General features: G+C 40.7%; 1 protein-coding gene and 1 non-coding gene across 27 annotated transcripts in view; one reads left to right on the top strand and one right to left on the bottom strand.

Annotated features, from left to right (window-relative positions):
• The window catches only part of clasp1a (cytoplasmic linker associated protein 1a), a 93,472-nt gene that overhangs the window by 56,626 nt on the left and 22,572 nt on the right, over positions 1 to 14,274 (bottom strand). For all 26 annotated transcript variants that reach the window (XM_085385235.1, XM_085385236.1, XM_085385242.1 and 23 more), the window contains exons 3-8: positions 7,463 to 7,541; positions 6,268 to 6,371; positions 5,534 to 5,625; positions 5,321 to 5,396; positions 4,868 to 4,965; positions 3,702 to 3,772 (exon numbers count right to left, since the gene is read on the bottom strand). In XM_085385235.1, coding sequence (XP_085241361.1) covers positions 3,702 to 3,772; positions 4,868 to 4,965; positions 5,321 to 5,396; positions 5,534 to 5,625; positions 6,268 to 6,371; positions 7,463 to 7,541 — 520 coding nt within the window. The remainder of the gene's footprint in view (positions 1 to 3,701; positions 3,773 to 4,867; positions 4,966 to 5,320; positions 5,397 to 5,533; positions 5,626 to 6,267; positions 6,372 to 7,462; positions 7,542 to 14,274) is intronic.
• LOC146651418 (U4atac minor spliceosomal RNA) lies at positions 7,828 to 7,959 on the top strand. Its single transcript, XR_014908055.1, has one exon. It is a non-coding gene; the product is annotated as a U4atac minor spliceosomal RNA (small nuclear RNA).

Below are 14,274 nucleotides of genomic sequence, written 5' to 3'. Positions count from 1 at the left end.
TTACCCTCTGCAACTATATCTATTACCACCAGGGGGCAGCATTTTACCAGTGGGAGTATTGAGATGTTTTGGGATGTGTGCTGCCCTTAATTTAATTTCTGACATTTCTTTTAAGTCCTACTCCCTATTCCTTCCGAGGCTTTGTCTTTTCCCCCGGATGCCGACCACAACGGTTAAATAAAAGGTGCACTGACTCACTGCTTCCTCTTGTGGTAAAAAGTGATAATACATAGTTGAGCTTTAGCTGACATCCCTCCAACACTACGCATCCTTTAGACATGAATTCAAAGCTGCTTTTTTCAATCTCTTGTCCTTCAGTTAACTTTGGAACAGTTTAAACTTCTGCCCTTTGCAAAAAAGAAAAAAAAAACCCAACTGGATTTATTACAGTTTTCCACTTTTATTAATTTAGGAATATTTTTTCTCTTAGTTCACTTTCATTTTTACTGTGTTATTTAATCAGTGTAATTACTTTCAGTTTTAGACTGAATCATAATTACTGTAATGTGAAGGGTTTTCAGGGGGAAGATTTGGGGACAGAGCAGAATAGAATAGAACCAAAATTCAACAGAAAGCTTTATGCGGGTTTTTTTACCCACAGTCATGTAGAAATACCAGACTCAATAATCAGATGCAGCAATGCTTCATCGGGCCAGTTGTGTAAACAAATTTGACCAACCTTACAAAAAAATGAATAAAACTAAAGACATTTACTGTAATTCTTTCTCATTTCAGTTTCATGTGTGCACATCTTCAGTTCAGTGTTCGCTCTTAGCTTTTTGCTTAGTTTTGGTACAAAAGCACAAAAAACCTTTGCAGTGCCTGAGTTATTATGAAAGTGAACTACAACTAAAGTCAAAACTTAAAGTTTAATGAAACTGTTAGGTTAATCAAAATAAAATTTAAAACTATACTTTAAAAAAAAAAAACCTGACTTACGAAGACCCCATTTAACGAAAAATTCAAGTTACGAAGGCACTTAACGGCAATATCTCTGCCCGTGTTACGATGCCCGTGTAACGAAATCCACTGGCTCTGATTGGCTGAGCCCAGAATGCCCAGAACGCCCACAATGCCTTCCGAATCATGTGACAACCCCCTTGGCTTTCGTATTTGCGCTTCGTTGTTCCACTTGAACGACTCAAAAGGCGCAATGGGTGCTTCGACTTACTAAAAATTTCGACTTAAGAAAGACCCTCGGGAACTAATTAATTTCGTAAGTCGGGGTTCCACTGTATATTTTTTTTTTAATATATAGATGAAACATCTATACTCTCTCTCAGTTTGGTCACACTACCATCCTCAGGCATCCATGTATGTGTTCGTTGAAACTCTAAATGACTGTTAAATTTAGCCCCTGACAAATGTGCTCATTGCATAATAACATTAACTGAGCATTTTCAAACAATATAAACTCAATGAAACATCAAAGTTGCGCTTCAAACTACAGTTTAACACAATTACAACTGAAGTACAAGAAAAAAAATGTAAAACGAAATAAAAATAAAAAGGCCTATAATAACTCAGTGCAGTATAACAACCCATTTCCTCAATGCTTAGAGCTTATTATAGTAACCATTGTCCTTGATGTAAATATGTAAGAAAAACTGTGTATGTTTCTGTTCTGTGTCCTGTTTGTTGTATATGTGTCTTCTAGCTGCTGTTACAACCAAATTTCCCCTTGTGGGACAATTAAAGGATTATTCTATTCTATTCTATTCTATTCTATTCTTATTTTGCTGTCACGGCACTCACTGCCCATCCACATTAACACCAGACATTCCCCTCTCTCTAAGACTGACAGATTTCAATTAAAACAAGTCACAGAGTCAATTTCAGTTGAGCTGTGAAAGAGACGAGTCGAGCCAAGCAGCTGATCGTGATGGATATAAAGGCTCAATATCTAATAAGCGCTGAAATGAGTCATGTGTACATGCTCCTCTCAGTCCTCCAAGTTAACTTTCACACAGCAACATGAACACTGGCTAAAGTGTCCACCTTTATTTATTATTAGGACTCACGCTCAGGAGTTGCTTCATATGTCCTACGGAGCTGAGCAATATTATTTATCCTCAGTGTCTGAAATTAAAGGAGATTACAAAGAAACTGACTGATGAGAACATTTTTTCTGGACTGGCTATAAGTAAAAAACAAGGATTAACTAAGGGGGGGGGGGGGGGGGGGGGGGGTGTCAGGTGGGATTTTTTTTCTCCACTTTGATGGATTTTATACAGATCAATTTAAGGAGTCGAATAAACAGAACAAAGAAGATGAAAATATGGTGCAAAAATAACCGATAAAAATAGCAGGAAAGAGATGAAAGAACTTCAGTGCCGACTGAAATGCTGTGTCATCATCTTAACATTGCGACTGTGACTCAGCAGGCTGGTGAATACAGCTTAAATCTGACAGAAAATCGTGCCTCATCATGATTGATCAAGTCTTACTGAAAGTTAAACTTCACATGACACTCAAAGAAACTCAGAGCGGCAGCTGAGACGGGAGGTGGAGACTGTTTTGAAACACTGATCCCCGTCTCACCGTGTTCTCCTCGGATCAGCTGTTCTTGCTGTAAATGCGGCGTTAGCTGCAATTAGACAGAGTCAGCAGCTCCAAATGCGAAGAATTTCTAACATCCACCCAACTGCAGTTTTATTTTTGTGTGTTTCTGATATATTAACAGAGTCTGCTAGTCTTTTTTTAGTTCCACAGAGGGACAACTGAAATCTCTGACTCTCGCCCCAGGCTGTCCATTGGGCCTGAAACCCTCCCCCACCCTCCTCCTTTCTCCACATTCATGTACACATTCAACATGGAGGGTAGACTCAGAAGCTGACACGCCAGAAAAAGAGAGTGATGACACAGGAGAGAAAAATCTGCCACAAGGAAGATGTTGTCTTCAAGCTCTGCTGTCAAATAACTCCTAAATTTCACCCTGCACCATATGACAGACACACCAAGCTGTGCCATCCCCTCGAAACAAAAACGACTTAAACCACCAGAAAGAGAATTGTTTATGCTCCGGGGCTGCAACTGAGAAACCTTAACCCATGTATTTGTAGCTAAAAATCTCAGACATCCCCTGAACAGATTACAAAGAGGGCAGCTCTAAGGACACACTCACTGAACCATGAGTTCATATGTCCTTGTGAGAAGCAGTCTGATACAAAACGCCCACCAAAAACAACAACTACAACAACAAATGTATAAACTACAACACAGATGAAGCCTAACACCTCAGAGGAAGTCACAGTCTCTGGTCAAAAAAACAGGAGCAGTAAAATGGCCTGTATTTATATAGCGCAGTAATATTCAGCTAAAACCTCTGCAGCCACCAGGTTCACTGAAACCAGCTCTGCAAGTTTCAGCTGATTTTGCAGCTGACTCAAAAACAAAGGTGCAGGAAATCGGAACCTTTGCAGATTCACTTTCAGGACAACAGGCCCTCAGAGACCAGCTGTTTGGTCAGCCTGACCGACCAAGCGGGAGTCAGCCAGTCAGACAACGGGGAAAAACTACAATCTTTAATAAATGTGTTTGAGACGTCCCACCTGTTGCTTTTTGATAGAAGACACTGAGGTACATATAATTTATCCAGCCTAAAACTACAGAGATGTGATTTGAATTTCCACATCAGCCAGCCTCTAATGTGCTCTGCATACCAGCAGAAAGAAGCCTGAAGCAAAGGGAGGAGCACTCACCTGAACCAGAAGATGAGATCATGTTCCCGGATCTTTGGACTTCATCGAATTTGCTGAAGATTACATTCAAGCTGTAACAGAGGGACAGAGAGAAAGACAAGAATGTGAAGATAATTATGCAGATGGCACATAAAACAAAGCAGATGGGCAGCAGAAAGTAACTAAAGACCTGTTTACTGCACTATCCATCACCTCCGAGGTGAGAAGCCCTCCCTCGGCTTTCTGCTGCAGGGACCAAAATAGACCGAAACCACCACACAGATGACTAACAGGCAACGGGGCCAGAGAGAGAGCGAGCGAGAGGGGTGATGGAGGGGTGCAGAGACATATGGCCCAGTGTGAAGGAGGAACGAAGAGGACACAAAGGGAACAAAGAAGATGCCGCATCTGAATGTTCGCTGGTATCTGATATTAAACGTGAAATCACGTTTTGAGCCCGAGCTACAAAATTCTGGCGCCGTTTCAAAGAGCTTGTTCATGGCTGATTACAAGAGCGATGACCATAAATCCGATTTAGGAAAAAATAAATCATCTGGGGTGTTCAGTCATGAGCCAGAAAGTAACCTCTGCAGTGTGGATTTAGACCAAAAAGTGCACGCACACCAGCTCTACTGCAGTTCAGCTCAACTTTAAATCTGCAGCCAACTTCATAAATAATGAATCATAACAGAATATATATTTTATGTTTAAACAACCATTTATTTTACACTCTGTGCTGATTTCTGATGCTAAATCACAGGTTCACAGGTGCTCCGATGAGCTGCAGAATCATGTTTTAGGAAGGTATAATCCTTATATATGGATAATTCGATAGCAATTTAAAACCGTGGTAATATAAAGAAAAATCATCTAATTTATTTAGCATTAAAAATGGGAAATTCCTGCAGTACATCAGCCAAATCTGTAGAAACTCAATATGTGAAAAAGGCTAAATAAAATTTTATATAATTCTAATTAAAAAGAGACTCTTGAAAGTAGGGTTGCTATAAAATGTTTAATGACTTTTACATTTTACCCACTTGAACCAAACAGCGCGTGAAAATCAAGCTGTGGTTGGAACAGGGAACTAATAAAGGGCTCTCTGTTCATTAACCATCGCTCTACCGTTAATCAATGAAGGCTATCAAAGAGAAAAATTGTTAAACGGCAGCGGCCTGTTCTCTTACCGTGACTGTGGCAGGCCCTTCTTGCTGAGATCCAGCCTCACCCTCTCACCCACATGTCTGTAGATCTCCACCAGGGAGCTCATGGCTCCATCACGGACCTGGTGACCAGCATCACACAACAACATCAGAGAGGAGTCAAACAAACAGACGTTTCTATTCAGATGTTCCCCAGCAGAGTCACCATGAATAAAATGATGTAGTCAACTCATCAGACAAACCAATGGGGTGAAAAAAATTACAACTTTCACCTCCAGATGGCAGCATTTAATCAGGTACTCTATATGACATCCCTAGTTAACTCACTGCACCACCTGGTGGTACAAGGTGGTGCCGGCTGGCTTAATTTAAACTTCACCTGGTGTCTCTTCAATGTTTTGGTCATAAATTACACAAAATCTTCTAAAAAGAAAAAAAAAAAAAAAAAGAGAAGAGAGATGTCATGGTAGGCTTTACCTGACTAGTGGGGTCCCCCAGGAGGTTACATATATGAGGAACAATTTTATTGAGAGTCAGGCCTTGGGCTCCATATCTGTAAGACAAACAGATCAGAGTAATGAGCAGCGGGAAAAAAACGAGGAGACGGGAGGACACAGATTTTTAAAAATGAGGTCACGTGACGGCCCAATCGGCCTGCTCGAGCAGAACGAGCGAAGGAGGGAAACTCACGTGTTCAGCGTGGCGATGAGACAAAGGCACACTCCTTCTCTGGTCCGGTTGTTTTTATGCTTGAAGCCTCCCAGCATTCGGTCCCACACGTACTGCAAAAATACACAACATCATGTACACAATGAAACAGGACTTTTTCAAGCTTTTGACTACAAGGGGCCAACAGCTGTGGCTGCAAAAAAATCATCTGTTTATAGAGGAGTCTACGGGTAGATTGCCCTGACCTCAGTAAACACTTTCCCATTTATGTATATCTTAATTGTGCCTGGTTTAAATGTTAAAAGGGAGGATTATCAATGTTATGTTCATTGGCTAACGACATGTGATTGATAAGTCGTTAGTCAATGAGTGTGCTGCGTCCTCAGGTTTATAGCTGGCTCTATTGATGCAGTTCACCCAGATGATCAATTTGAAGCTTCAGAGCAGGACTTGGACAACCAGTGGTGGATGTCACCATGGTAACTTCTTTCTTTTATGCTGTCTGTGCTGGAGACCCTGGGTGTAACACCTGTCTAACAAGGTCAACCACTGGCATCCTGCCGGCCACCTGCCAGCCCCCAGCTTCCACTGCAGGAAGTCTGCGGGTGCAGACGGGTGTGGCAGCAGACTTTCACACCCAGTGAGACCCCCAAGCTCACCACAGAGTAAACAAGTGAGAACTAAAGCCGACATCCATCTGAATTTGAGCTAATGCATGACCGCCTGAACTGTCTTAGAAAAAGTGAGCGTGTTACCTGCGGATTGGCGGTTTGTTCCATGATCTTTAGCAGCAACGTTTGGTCTGTTTCTCGCACCTGATCTTTGGCATCTCCCAATCGATCAATAAGGCTGGGCAGAACTGAGTGAGAAAATAAAATATGAGTTATTTATTGGTACTTAACGATGGTGAAATGGCTCAGTTGTACAGGACGTTTTGTCAAGTTATTCTCATGCAAAGTAAGAGCAGATGAAGTGATCAACAGCACTCAACAGAAACTTGGTGAGAAGAGGTGAGAACAGTAGTTTGAAACTCTGAAACAAAAGCTTTTGATTTTTCACACATTTAAATTCAGGGGAGGATGCACTGAGAAACTTAGGTCATGTCCACACTAATACGTTTTCGTTTGAAAACGCATCTTTTTCTTTTTCTGGAAAGCGGAGGCTTTGGCCTTCTGTCCACACTGAGACGGCGTTTTTGGTCAAGGAAAACGCAGCGTTTTGAAAACGCCCTCCAAAGCAAATACATTTGAAAATGCAGTTTTCGCGTCCCAGTGCGGACAGTGAGCCTTTTCAAAAACGATGACACATTTTAGTCATGTGATGCAGTCATGTGACCAATTAAACTAAGATAGCAGAGGGCATTATACAGCAGTTTTGTTTGCTCTCAATTTTGACAGCCCTATTAAAGATTAATATCAGTTTGTACATGCTCCAGATAGCTTTTCTTCAAATTCTTTAATTCTCACTCGCTTTTACAACTTTGTACTTTTGTGTTACTCGACATGTTTCAAAGAGCCTGAAAAAAATAAAATACAAAATACAAAAATACAAAATATGTTTTGTTTGATATTTGTCGATGTGTTTAAATGTGGATGAAGATTCATCCTGAGGGGACTGGGGCAAATAATGAGAGACACTGAGAGTCAACTTCCCTCAATATCAATCAGTATGCAATATTAACATTAAAATACATAAAAACTAAAAACTGAAAGTAAACTTTACAATTTTTAATTAGATAATGCAAACTAACTTTAATTTATAAAGATAATGACAAATGAATAGACTGAGTTTCACTGGTCAGGGTTTTTTTTTTTTTTTTTTAATTCAAGCATTTGAAATAATATAGAGAAAAGCTCTGACTTCACTTCAACTCGATCAGATTACCACTTTAAAAATCCAACATTAAATAAAACATTAAATTCGCATCAAAGATTGAAATTTGAGTCTTACCTGTTCCCACCTGGGCTCTAAATCGCTCCTGTAACCTTGTCACTAAGGCAGATAAGAGGTCCAGGCCGAGCAGCGCCACCTGGTGGAGACAAAATGAAATGCACACATTAAATACAATTTAATGTAAAAAATAAAACAAAAACAAAAATCATCACAGAAATCTTAAACATATACAATTACATGTAAATATTTCTTTTACATTTAATAGAAAAAATGAAATCAGAATGAGGAATTTATCAACAAAGAAACACTCGACACAGGCCTGGGTGTGAAAAGGGGTGGGGTTAAAACAACAAACTGTGTGCACCATGACTCAGGGTACACACTCACAACACTGACCTGTAACACAGGCCCTGCCTCTTGCAACTTTCCTTGTCATGGGGTGAGAGAACTGCTCAAGGAACGCTTAGTGAGAGCAGTCCAGCTGACACCGTAACAACAACAACACACACGCATCGCCTGGCGAATGTCCAGGGTTTGGTGCACTTTTTGGAAACCCAATTACTGTGTGCAACAATAATAAAACAACGAGTAAAACAGCAAAGCAACAATGGCTGCTGCAATCTGCTGGGAGCAAAGATCCTACTGGGGAAACTTCAATATTAATCATCTCAGGATGAAGTTTAATCTGTACAGAGAACCTTTTTTTGTCTCAGCATGTCAGTACAGATGAATTATTTTAATGAAACTGCATAAAAAGTGCTGTTTAATTTTATAAATATGAAGAAAAGGCTTGTGATCCACACATTAACCCTGGAGAATTGATTCTGTTCCTCTGGATGTTACTGTTTCACTGGGACAAATGTTTCTTCACTCATCCAGTTTACTTTTACAGTTTCAGCTGACTGCAGGTTTCCTCAACAGTATAAACAGTACATTTGCATAACCAGCACCACTGACTAACAATTAGTTTCTTGATCATTAATATGCAAATTGTAATGAACCTTCATCAGTGGCTATGCGCACCATTTACAGAAAGCTGGGAAATGGCTGCAATCCCGTCACTGTAAGATGGTGAAGTATATACTCCTCAGTTCCGAGATGGTCTTTCCCTCTTCTACCGGAATGGCCTCTATTAAATTTTTTGTATTTCCTCTATTTTAATTCAAATGTAAGTTACATTTTATAACATAATCCCAACCATGAGTGAGAGGTGTTGCAGAGGGGGCGGGGACCTCCACTAACTGAACAACCTCATTCACCCCCAACTGGACGGCAGATTTCCACACCTCCATGAGCCTGGTTTGGCTGGAGGTTTCTTCCTTTATAAAGGGAGTTTCTCCTTGCCATTGTCGTCAAACCGGTTGCTCATAAGGGGTCATTTGATTGTTGGGGTTTTGTCTGTTTTCTTGTATTATTGCAGGGTCTTTACCTTACATAATAAAGTGCTTAGAGCCAACTGCTGTTGTGATTTTTCTACCAGCAAATTTACTGGGAACATAAGAGAATTTTAACACCTTAATTTAATTGTCTTTAATTTAGGGCTGTTTTAAAGACCTGCAGGAATCCTACCCTTAAAACCACCGAACTACAAAGTGCTCTTCCCTTTATATTTTCCTCAGTGTCTCCAATGGATGCCTCTCCCCTGCTGCAGGCAGAAGTCCTGGTTATCTGCAGCTCTAATCCTCAGATCAGCCTCTTTGTTCTGCAGCTGGAGAGAATGACGGTAATTAGACTGACGACAGGCCCCACACGAAGAGAGAAACCCTGCACAGGAACGCAAAACAGGTTCACTTGAGCTCTTTCTTGGAGTCATAGCTGGAGGTAAAGAGTCTTTTCTGGAAAATTGAATTACACAAGGAACGCCAAAGAAGAACGTGGTCCAGTCCAGGACAGACAGGCTCCGCCTCTTTGCAGACAGATGGCTAACTCTCTTTTTGCTGCCACCCACATCCAGAGCCCCCAAAACATATACACACACACACACACACACGTATATCTCTATTTCACCCCCACCCTGAAGGCTCTGGACCCAAATCTCTCAGACATCATCCCTTCCAAATTCCCAAATCCTCCAATCCGACATGCTCGGCTCTAGTTTCTTCCCCTCCTCTTATCTGCTGCATTTCAATCCTGACAGTGTGTCAGCAAATGTCCACACTGTAAGAAAAATTCTCATCTGAGTGTCCCTTTGCTAACCTTAAAACACAGTTAAAAGAAACTCTGTTGGGGTGAAAAATAAGGTCACACAGTGAGAAAACTAGAAACGTAAAGTAACGTAAAGTAATCCGACCCCCTTAAAGCACAAGGCTGGGCCACTTGGTTTACTGTTTTCTAAGAAACCACCAAAGGCAACAGCAGCACAGCTGCATGGGGACAGCATAATTTTTACATGCTGACACTGTAAAATAAGATAGCTGAAACTGGCGCAGGGCATCAGCGTTGCACGTCCCCTCATGTTGAGTTTTAATATGTTTTGAGTTTGTGGATTTAATTTATTTAGTCTGACAGTAAAAGAAAAGAGCTGATTTTTCCTAATTTACAATGTAAAAGCAGCAGTTTTAAAAAAATGTGTCCATGCATCAAGGGCACAAAACTGTGGCCTACTTTTCACGCACAGTCCAGGTCACACTATTGCACAGCAGTGCGGGATAACAGGGATTTGCACAGGCTAAACTTTATTAATATCACAAAGAAAGAAACAACCACCTCACTAACAGGTAAGAAAAGAAATGAAAAAACTAAAGACCAGCAGAGAAATTACAATAAGCAACATAAACCATGCGATAAATAACCAATAACTTTCAAACCCTAACCAAAGTAATACTCCACATAACAAAACAGCAACCCTAAACAGAATGATGTCATCACAAGCACTACAAGCTGCAGTTCCTCTAACGTCCACCAGGTGCTCCAGCAGTTCTCACAGACTTTACATTACAAATAAACATGCTTACAGCTGGATACAAAAATATGTTTTTTGTCTCTATGCCTAACCCTATGTAGCACCAGACTATTTTCCCTTCCTGAGATTGTACCACAGGTTTTTCTTCCTGTAAAAAGAATGTTTTTCTTTCCCAGAGTCGCCAAGGGTGTGGTCATACCTGGTTGTCAGGTTGTTGGGGTTTTCTCTCTTTTACCTTATAGTATAAAGCACGTTGAAGTGACTGTTGTGAGATTGAATGACAAATGAAGCTGAACTGCACTAAATTGAAATGGAATTGATCTGAAATTCAATAATGTTAAAGGCAACAAGGGCTGTGCCATAACACTTGGTCTGTCATAATAACCACATACATTTTTATGTGATAGGAAAGTGTCATATCGTAATATTGTTACCATAGCAGCGACATCCATTTACATTCCCTAGTGTGCATAACAACTGCTAGAGGTGGAAACAATAAATGTGTTTTACCACTTGAGACAAAAACGCACAGCTGAGTACAGCCGGGCTACAAAGGAGGAGATGATGATGAGCAACCCTCCGCGCGTCGCTGGAGTACTCGCTAGTGACACTCCATATGACTCCAAAGCAAATGGTGGGTGGAAATTAATGATTCGGTCACAGGGAGAAAAAGCAGGACTTTAAACATCTGGTTAAAAAGCTCAATCCAGCATACAAGATCCCAGGTAGAAAATATGTTCCAGCTTTATTCTATGACAATATTGTGCAACCATTGAAAGGATTACAAGGTTCAATTAATTTAGTTATTGTTCAGTTAAAGTGTTAATCAGTTATTTTATACTTTTATAATACTGTGTCGCTATAGTGCTGCTGGCACATAGTTTCAGAAGATCATCATCATCATCTATATCGCCCACCCCTGTAGGCCACTTAAAAAAAACAAACAAAAAAAACAACTGAGTTTCTAAAGATTTTCAGCACAGGCAAAGGTCTCTGAGCAGTAAAGCTACCCAGCTGGAGCTGAATGTCAGCTCAGTTCACACAGCTGCAAGACGAGTGGCTTCTTTCAAAATCTGAGCTCACAATGAAGGTTCAGACTTGAAGCATTTGTGGCAGTTAGTGGTCAGACCGTGACGCGTGTTTACCTCAGCTCAAATATGCACCCTGCCGTCACTGAAAGCAGCTTCAGCCTCGCTCGATATTTACTCTGTCAACATGCACGTGTTGGTTTAGCTTTCCATTCACTGAGATGCTGCTTCATGAAGCAAAGACAGCAAATCTCCCAATGTTTACATGATTTCAGGGGCAACCCGTGAGTATGAAGATTTTATTGATCACTAAGGTCTGGATACTCAATCCATGTGCTGTCTGATACATCTGGCGGGCTGGGTGGTTTTGTACATGATAAAAATGCAGAAAAAAATTATTATAGTAAATAAATCATGTGGAAATGTGGTAAGTAAAGTAAAACAAAACACGGGATGCATATTTAGGTTAGAAAACTAGCGAGGGGCAGTAAACTTTAGAAGTCCAGTCAGTTTGTTTCCTGATCATGTAAAAGAAAAAGTTCAGAAAGGACTCTTGGATCAGGCTGTGATCAAACTAACCCACTAGCATCAAGCCTCGTTCAGAGGAACACGAGTGCCTCTTCATCGTCATCCGAGTGGCTGGAAAAACCCGGCAACCCACAACTGGCCACTCTGATGTGGAGAAGCCTTTAAATTAAATCAAGAATTTCTCTCAACTCGCCATCTCATTACCAGTGGAAACACTACACACGGACACACACACACACACACATGCAGCAACCTGTAAAGACAAGCAAAACTCAGACATCGATCAAACTCCTCAAAAATGAGCCGTGTCCCTCACACACGGAAAGCCGGATCATTTTCCAGCTTTGTAATTATATACAGCATACCTGTCCCTCCCTCCCAGCCTCCTGCTCTGTAATCACCACATTCTCATGTCTCTCACAGTGCCATAAATCAAGAACTTTTGTCTTTACTTGGTCTACCTTTCAGCTTAAACTCTAACTGTAGCTTACAGGTCTGTTTTCTGGATGCAGCTGCAGGTCAGAGATGAGCGCAGCTGACATTTATGGCTTCATTTTTAAGCTGCTGATGAGCATTAACATTTGAGTCCTTTTGATAGTTTGTTTATCAAAGCTGTATCTGTGCTGCAGGCTGAAGAACAACGACAGACAGTGCTGCATGCAAACACAGCGCAGAATGAGAAGTTCTGATTCCCGGCATGCAAATAGCCTCTCTGTTGAGGTTTGCAGGGAACAGGCAAGCTGCACAGGGAAGATGGTGCTCAATTTAAATCAGTCATTATTTAAAGTTTTTCAAAAACAACACCCTGTTTTCTGTATGACAGACAGGACACCTGTCCAGGGTGTACCCCACCTATCATCCTATGGTAGCTGGGATAGGCTCCAGGCACTACATAAGCGGAAGAAAATTGATGGATTGCAAAAAAACAATACAACCAAAAAAAAAAAAAAAAAAAAAAAAAAAAAGCCCATAAAAATCAAGACATGAGAGTGAAGACTGAATCAACCAGAATTAACAAATTAAATTACATTAACTTTGAACTACTCTGTCTATATTTCTCGTTACAGCTATTGCACAAGTTTACTCCTCTGGCAGATATGCATCTCTTCTAATTCCGTCTGATTTCATAATGATATAATAATATAATCTCTCCAACAGTTTGAAAGGAGATGATTTGATGCTCTGTATGCTGAAATTAATTCAATTGTAAATTGTTATTAAGTGCATTTTAACAAATAGTCTATTTGCTGGTTCAGCTGATCCATTAATAACCGGCTGCCCTCCACAAGGCAGATAATGCATCGAGCTATCAAGGAACAACACAACAAATAAAATTCTGTTTGATTCAAGAGACCTTTATTGTTATGCAGCATTAAAATAGTTTTATTAATACGCATCAATATCAAAGCCTCCATCTGGATGATGAGTTGTTATAAAGGAGGGTATCAGCTACAGAGACCAAACCTGGTTTTTGTATTAAGCTGTAAGCATGTTTATTTCTGCAGTAAAGTTGGGCATTTTAAAATGTCAGTCTGTGGGGACTGACTCACTGCTGGAGCCTCAAGTGGAAATATTGTAATATGAGGAAGTCATATTTAAATGCACAAGTTTACATAAAGTCAAAGAGAATGGAAAAATCCAAGAATGCTGAAATCATGATGAACTGTGGACCCACCAGAAGTGGGTTTAAACATGGCTGTTTCACCTTTTAATGGCTTTCACAGAGTCTCAACTGTTGCCAGTGTGTTTCTTTGAGCGCGCTCAGTTGTTGCTGCTGCTGCTTTTAGTAATTCGCCTGTAGCAAAAGGGACTCATGAGCACCTCAGCCCGCGTCACTGCCTGTCCCGTGGTTAGCGTCTGATAGACCTCAGCTCTACCTTTAGGACACTGCAAAATAAACACCAGTCGCACCAAGACCAAAGAAGAAGATTTTGGTTTGTTAGAGTCAGAAAAGAAGAAGAGTCTTTTCTAAAATAAAATGCAGCTTTAATAAAAGCTGCTATTTGACCTCTTCAGAGTTTATAGTTACTAACTGTTTAACAGAGGGTTTAATTAGTAATGACAGTCTGTGATATAAAAGATGGAAGTAGCGAATAGGCTTAAAATAATAATAACAATAATAATAATGTATACTTAGTGAAGCAGTGGGCAGCCACTGGGCGCCCGGGGAGCAGTGTGTAGGGACGGTACCTTGCTCAGGGGTACCTCAGGGTAGCTGTTCAGTGGATTTGAATCCCCGACCCCGGCCACCACTCTACCTACTAAGCTATCCCTGCCCCCAGATTAAGATTAAGCTTTAAACCTGCATTCCTCCTAATGTCCAACAGGGGGCAATTTCTTTGTTGCAAAAGTTTGGAAATTCACTGCTAACATTTCTGATCTTAGGAAACACCTTCCTGACTCAGTCGCTA

Source organism: Rhamphochromis longiceps, linkage group LG16 (assembly GCF_057381845.1).
Source record: "Rhamphochromis longiceps isolate RC_006_pf linkage group LG16, R_longiceps_female_GT1.1, whole genome shotgun sequence".
NCBI lineage: Eukaryota > Metazoa > Chordata > Actinopteri > Cichliformes > Cichlidae > Rhamphochromis > Rhamphochromis longiceps.
Note: the sequence above shows the minus strand (reverse complement) of the source record. Positions and strands in the feature narration are given on the sequence as shown.